A 6,936-nucleotide genomic window follows, 5' to 3' on the forward strand; every position below is an offset into this window, starting at 1 on the left:
TGGAGTTTTCAGCACTGGGCACCCCAGAGGGTCATCGAGTACTCTCTGGTCTCCTCTGAGGCTCAGCCTGTGCTCAGGGTCCAAGGGCAAAGACAAAGACCCAGGGGCTGTGCCCTCCAGGAGCCCTTGAACGAGTAGGGAAGAGGGGACAAGCACCAAGCAACGCTAATTCAAGACAGGACGTGGAGGGGTCAGGACTCTGCTGTCAAGGTTCCCAGCCAGAAAAGTGAACATATACATGAATTAAAATCAAAAGAGGAAAGGCAATGGCAGATTGGAGTTCCACAAAGTTCTACAAGCCTGTCACACAAAGGAGTTGGGTGTAAAATCCCTTCTTGAGGAGGAAGCCCTCATCATCCACGAGTACTTGAGAGGTGTGAACACTCACGTGGAGAAAACTTAAAAGTTTTCAAGGTAAGGAGACAACAAAAAATTAAAGGGAAAAGTACAGGGCATCTAATATACTTCAGGGGAGTGAAAGAAAATTTTGTTTCCTCTGACTTAAGAGAAAGAAACATACTAGCAAATATATCCAATTCCATTTCAATAAACTTTCTACTTTTTCTAGGCCCAGGTAACAACTATTTAAGTCATCTTGAATATGACTAATTAATAATGCTTCAAAAGAATTTACCCAGATTTTTAGAGCTGGTCTAAAGGGAATATGCCTTGTACTTGAAATGGAATCTTAAGACATGGTTCTGGTAGCCTAGATTTCTGGCTTTCCTGATTCTGCGAAAGATTTTTATACGTGACATTTCACAGGAAAAAGAGAAAGCAAAATAAAAGTCACCCTCAGTGCAGCCCAATCCTCTATCTAGATGTGACCTGAAACATCCTAGCTTTAGTGCAGAATTAAGTTCATACTATAAAATGAGGTGATTAAAAATATTTGAATTGGCACTAAAACAATGGTCAATTTTTGGTGATCCACAAAAAAGAAAGCATGACATGACTAGCACTGGGCAGCTGAAGTTTAATAACACTCGGGATCATTAGATTTTCCATGGGTTCCACAAGAACACTCAGGACAATTAAGAGTTCTCAGCACGACTTCTAACTCTGCTCTGGTCAATAGGACAGGCGTAGACGCACCGTTAATAGTGGTTAATAATGGCTCATAAACCCACAGTGGCATTTAGAAATATCAGAACATTATTTCAGGCAAAATGCAGCTGGTTAAGCCAGAAGCTTCCCTAACAGCAACCAACTGTAGAGTGGTGGGTCTCCAAGTGTCCCTTTCCTCTCCTCCCCACCAACAGCGATGCAAACTCCTCACCTCCTGCCCAGCAATCTGGTTTACCAAGCCCTCCAAGTGGTTGCGATTTGAGGGCACTGCTGTGGAAAAGACTACACTGCTGTGGAAGAGGTTTTGATTGTGAAAACAAGCCCAACTCAGGGTGTCAGGCCAGTTCCATCTTGGTTGACCCAACCTCCACTTCCCATGGCCCGTCCCTTTTAGTAGGCAGCCCAAAGAGCAGGACCTTGTTCAAAACATACTTTCAAAAGGCCCTTAGAGATAGGTCTCATGGAAAAACCCTCTATTTTTCATATGTTACCATAGTAACCTGAAGCATCATTTACTCCTATAAGAAAGGTCCCCTTTGCAGGGGACATTGAGTATTTACAGAAAGATCACTTTATCCTAGGAAACCAACTTCTGGAAAAGCAAATATAGGAAACTCAGCCTCTAAGGCTTCCATATATATACACCTTTATGGCCCTTGTTCGAAGTGAACTTTCCCTAATTATGGCTGCCCAATAAGGAAAACATGTGTCCTGGACAACGCTCCACTCTTCACTCTGAAAGACATCATTTCCATGTAATGGTGAAGAGAACTGTCTTACTTCATGCCCCCTACCGGTCCCTCAGCCCAGAATCCACAAGGGAAGCTGACCTGTGTCCTCTCTACCCGTCATCCGTGGCATTTCGCATCCTAGGACGGCCTGCGTAAGGTCTACGTCCAGTCCTACTTCTGGGAGCTACCATAAAAATAACAATGTTTATTTCTGGATTATAAAATGCATCTCTGTATTATAAAATCAATGACATTTTGTGTGTAGCCCTTTATTTTTAAAGTTTATAGATAGCTTCCATATTTACCATCTCATTTGCTGCTTAAAACCTGTGAAGTGGGTACAGTTTTATTATTCCCACTTTGTAGATACGGAAACTGGAACTTAGTGCTGACTTCAATAAACAATGACCATTGATCAGTAGGGAGGAAATAGAAATGTTTCACATCAAAAATCAAAGAATTTACGATGTTCAAAAGGACGCCTGAACTTTCTTGAATTTGTCATCTGCCAAGCGATAGTTGCTAAAACCACTCAGTAGGTTTTTTTTTTAGGTGGCATTTTCTGTCTTAGGAAGTGTGGGGAGCTGGGAGATGACATAAGGAAGACAAACTCTCCCAATTACCGAATGGACATAACCTCCAATGATATCTGGGATTCTATGAGGTTCAAAGGAACAACAATGATGATGGCACTGAGATTGATTAATTAAACTCTTACTATGTGCCAGGCACCATTCCAGGTTCATTAGTTATAGTCAACAACCCTATTAATATCACCATTTTACAGATGAGAAAAACAAGGCACAAAGAAGCTAAGTAACTTGCCCAAGATGACACATCTTGCTCCCTGGATGCAGGGAGAACGTGGGACTGGAGGTGCCAAGTCTCGGTGAGGTTTTCTCCGCCAATGACGGAAAACTGACATGGGAGGGCAGCCACCACAGGAACCTGGATTACATCCCCAATGTTGCCATTTAAGCAGCCTCCACACTCTCTTGGCCAAAATGTCAATCAAGTAATCAGGAGAATCAACTGAGACTCCTAACAGTTCCTTCCCAGACTGTCCCCATGGAGGTGGGGAAGGAGGGGAAAGATCCTGGTTTTCTAGGTCTTGATTAGTCATAGCACACTGGCTGATTTGTCTGGAACTGCCTTCAACTAATTTAAGAAAAATCAGAGAGGAGAGCAGCTCTGGAGGAAATGTGCAGACTAAAGACGCATGTGGCATTGCTGAGTATTCAGTAATCTAGCAGAAAGTGAGGTGGGAGGCAGAAGTTGTAGTCAATGCAGGTAACAAATGGCTTTTTCTTAAAAAAATAAATAAATAAAAAGGAATCCTCACCGGTGTAAATTACTCCTGCCTTCTTTTCTCTCTACTTTTTTTTTTCAACTGCTCATATTTTTGGAATTTTATGAGCCAGATTTCACATACTGATTAATCTTTGTAAGTTTTTATATCTTTTTCTTAAGGAAGGAAACAGAGATCAAGTTGAACTCTTAGGCAAAAGAGAAAAATTACCCCAACGAATGCAGTCTTCATGGGCCAGTTACACTATGATGGGGGTAGGGACAACTTTAGAGGCTTCCTCCAAGTTGCTTACCTACATCATTTCTTGCCTTTAATTTCCACTGAATAACCTAAGGCCACCTTGAGATCCTGGGAGTCCAACAGAAAACCAAATTTAAAGCAAGTTCCAGGGTATTCCACACGATCTCGCCTGGAGGAAAAGTCCCATATCTAGGAGATGGGGCTACAGTGACCAAAGCTAGGTGACTTTTAATATCCACATTTCTTCTACACCCTCAAAATTCTGGCCCAACTACCTACTAACTGTGGGCCCCTGTACTTCACTTGCCTTCGCTACAAAATGAGGATGGATGATAAAACCTTCATCAGGTTGGTGTGAAAATTAAATGAGCTGATACATGTAAAGCCTTTAGAACAGTGCCTGGTGCGGGGTCAGCAGCCAGGCAGTGTTAACTATTATTATTATTACTACCAGCGTTTGCAAAAAACAGTATAATAAGGACCTGCATACCAGAGGCTTCTACTGTACTGGTAATGTTTTATTGCTTAAAAAAAAAAATCTAAAATCAGGACTACCATCAATACAAAAGAATAAAAAGGTCTTGGGAAAAGGGTTTTTAAAAAAGCCACTCATAATCATGCCACCTGTTGGTGAGTTTCAGGTGAGGGTACACCGCGGAGCAGCGGTGGAATCCGGTTCCACCGCCGCTCCATAGTTTTTCCCTCAGATGATGCCTCCCCTATTGCTTGCGGTTCTTAATCAGCGTTTCATGCGCAGGATTACGGGTGGGTCCGCGAACCCCCTGAAAATGTGCACGGAACTGGGTGGGGCTGCGGCTCTGGGCATTTTGCGGGGAGGGGTTCCGTCGCTTTTCTCGGGCTCTAAGAAATGATCCTGTAGCGAGCAACTTGCTTTACAGGGCTGAACTCAGGAGACAGCGACTGAACAATTCATTTCACGGAAGCTGCGGCAATAATCAGGACACCTGGGCTGTTAATCTGCTATCTCAACACCAGAGAGACCTGATACCGCGAGGGGCAATAGCCGGCCGGGCAGTGACCTTCGCTGCTGAAAAACTCACCGGCTCCCCAGGCCCGACCCGGGTTTGCCAGGTTTAACTTCCCCTCCCTTCCCCCATCCCTCCTTCTCTTCCAAGAACAAACTCAAAGGAAATTGGCAACACTCTGTCTAGGGTTTCACTCCTGCCCTCGGCTGACACTTAAACCACTTCTCCCAGGGGAGTTAATTAAAAGAACAATTAATCCGCACAAAAATCCAAAATCCACCCCAAAGCTCGAGAACTCTCAAAGTTAGAAGACTGAGACGCCTCTGCTGATGGTGAACATCCGCCGGCCGCTGGGGCTCAGGGGTGGGCAGGGGGTACGAAAGGGAAGTAGTCAAGGTGCGGCTGGAGGGCCCTGACGCTGCCACCCTCTCCGAGTCGACACGCTACCGACGCCGGCGAAGACCGGCTTGGAGGCAGCCAGGTAAGCAGGTAGGTGTGGGCAAATGCACAAGCACACAGCCGCGGCAGATTAAAGTTCAAGTCGGTTCACACACCGCTCCCCCTTCCCCGGCGGGATGTTCTCACGCACGGCCAGGCGGCCACTTCCCCGGGAAAGCCTGGGCGCTCGACGGTCCCCCTCTTTGGAATGGGTTCCCCAAATCCCTAGTGAGCCCGAGTGACTCCCCTCGTCTCCCAACCTCCAAGCCTCGAGGAGCGTTCGCCTCCCTCTCTCTCATTCACAGAACACCCCCAGGAGAAAGAAATGGAGGGGACAGGGGAAAGCGGGGTGGCGCGGAGGGCAGGTGGCTCGGGGCGCGCCTCAAGCAGCGTACGTACCCAGCGCGAAGAGGGCGAGCTGTCCAGCGGAGGTGACCATTTTACGGGCGGCGGGCAGCAGGCAGCAGGCGCTCCAGCCTCCTGCCCTACCTGCGGTGCCCGAGTGGCGAAGCGCGCCGCGGTGCGGGGGAAAAAGGCGCCGGCGAGGCAAGGCCAGCCCCCGGCGCGGGCGGGCGGGCGGGCGGAGGGAGGACCGCGCGCCTCTGCTGGCACTCGCCCCTCCGCGCCGCCGGCCGGGCGGAAATGGGAAGGCGCTTACCGTCACCTCCGCCACTCGGCAACCGGGGCCCGGAGGACCACCCTCCTGCCCGAGTCGGGGTGCCCCCCTCAGGGCACGGGGCTGGGGTGGGGCTGGGGCGGGGACGCCGCGCGCACCGTATCGGGCGCGGGCGGCGGGCGGGGCGGCGCGACCCGGGAATCTCGGAGCCGGCCGCGCGAGCCGGGCACCCAGGCCGAGGGAAAGGCAGGAAGCGCCTGACTTCAGACACCACCCTCAGACTAGCAGCGCAGTCTGAGGCTCAGCGGCCGCTTGTAGGCTCTCGGCTGGAGCGCCGAGTAGCCCCGGCGTCTGTCACCTGCGCCGACCGCGGTTGCCGGCAGGCACTCCCGGGCAAGGGACTGGGACGCGGCCCGGAACGGGACCTGCGAGCTTCGCCTGTCCCTGCCAAGACTTGGCCCACGGAAAGTGCTCCCCAGAATCAAGCCAAGAATTTGTTCAACCAGATTTCCCACCTGCGCCCCCATCCGAGAGGACACTGGATTCTCGGGAAGCCTGCCGCGAGAGCACAGCCACCCCACGTTCCCAGGCAGGCACGTGGTTAAGATCAGCAGGCCTTTGTACATCTGGCCTGGGTGCTAATAATGAAGATGGGTCTCTGTCTATGGAGCACGTGGTTATCTATGCATCACCACCAGTACCCTCAGGCCACCCCATCCCACCCCACAACAGGCAGCTGAGGCCAAGAACAAGGTAGCATGCAGCCCTGTGCCCCTGAGAGGGGGATGTATGGGCTGGAGCTACCTGGGTGGTCCTTTCAAGGATTTGTGGCCTTGAGCTGACCCCTGGTGCTGGAATTTGGGGAAGTAGAAGGGACAGAGAGAAGACATTCTGGGCGGAGAATGGAAGAACCATAGGTTCTCTGGGAATCATCCATAGGGGACAGTGTGCCCCTGAGAGTCAATGACCAGTGTTTTTTCCAGATGCCCCAAGCTCAGAGACTAACTCTTCTGACCTCTCCAGCCTACCTGCTCAGGGTAGACCCATGCTCCTTGAAGGGGCAGGAGGAAATCTCTTGCTCTTTCCTTGGCCCAAGGCTCAGACTTTCAGGCTTCACATTTGTTAAGTTTATTTCATAGGAGTTGAGGGGCCTAGTTTCAGAAAGGAAGCACCAGGCCATTGGCCTCAACGTTTGAGCAGGAAACACCAGTGGAGAAAGGGATTTTGAAAACAGTGTAAATTGACTGTGCAAAACCATTCGTTGCAATGCATTTGTCAGTGGATTCACTGCTGTTCTTTCAACCCTTAATGATTTGTGGTGAGAGTTTCATGGTAAGTCCCGGAGTACATCTTAAGTCGACAGCCATGCATGTACATACACAGTCCTGTTAGTGAGTGGTCCCTGACTCCCTTCAGCATCCGTGTCTTTGTCCTTCAGGCTGGTCTTGACCTGTTCTTTTACCTGTGTCTCCCTCCTGGACTAGCCTGCCTTGCCTATGGGGGAGGGGGGGAGAAATCAGGGGTTCTCCACACCCTTCTCCATTTCTC

The 6,936-nt window shown here is 49.6% G+C and overlaps 1 protein-coding gene across 1 annotated transcript in view; it reads right to left on the minus strand.

Moving 5' to 3' along the window:
* TGFA (transforming growth factor alpha) overlaps window positions 1–5,473 on the minus strand; it is a 105,429-nt gene extending 99,956 nt beyond the window's left edge. The window contains exon 1 of the mRNA XM_032497764.1: window positions 5,172–5,473. Coding sequence (XP_032353655.1) covers window positions 5,172–5,211 — 40 coding nt within the window. The 5' untranslated portion in view covers window positions 5,212–5,473. The remainder of the gene's footprint in view (window positions 1–5,171) is intronic.
* Window positions 5,474–6,936: the final 1,463 nt, after the last annotated feature.

The sequence above is a fragment of the Camelus ferus genome, chromosome 15 (genome assembly GCF_009834535.1).
Source record: "Camelus ferus isolate YT-003-E chromosome 15, BCGSAC_Cfer_1.0, whole genome shotgun sequence".
In the NCBI taxonomy this organism is placed as follows: domain Eukaryota; kingdom Metazoa; phylum Chordata; class Mammalia; order Artiodactyla; family Camelidae; genus Camelus; species Camelus ferus.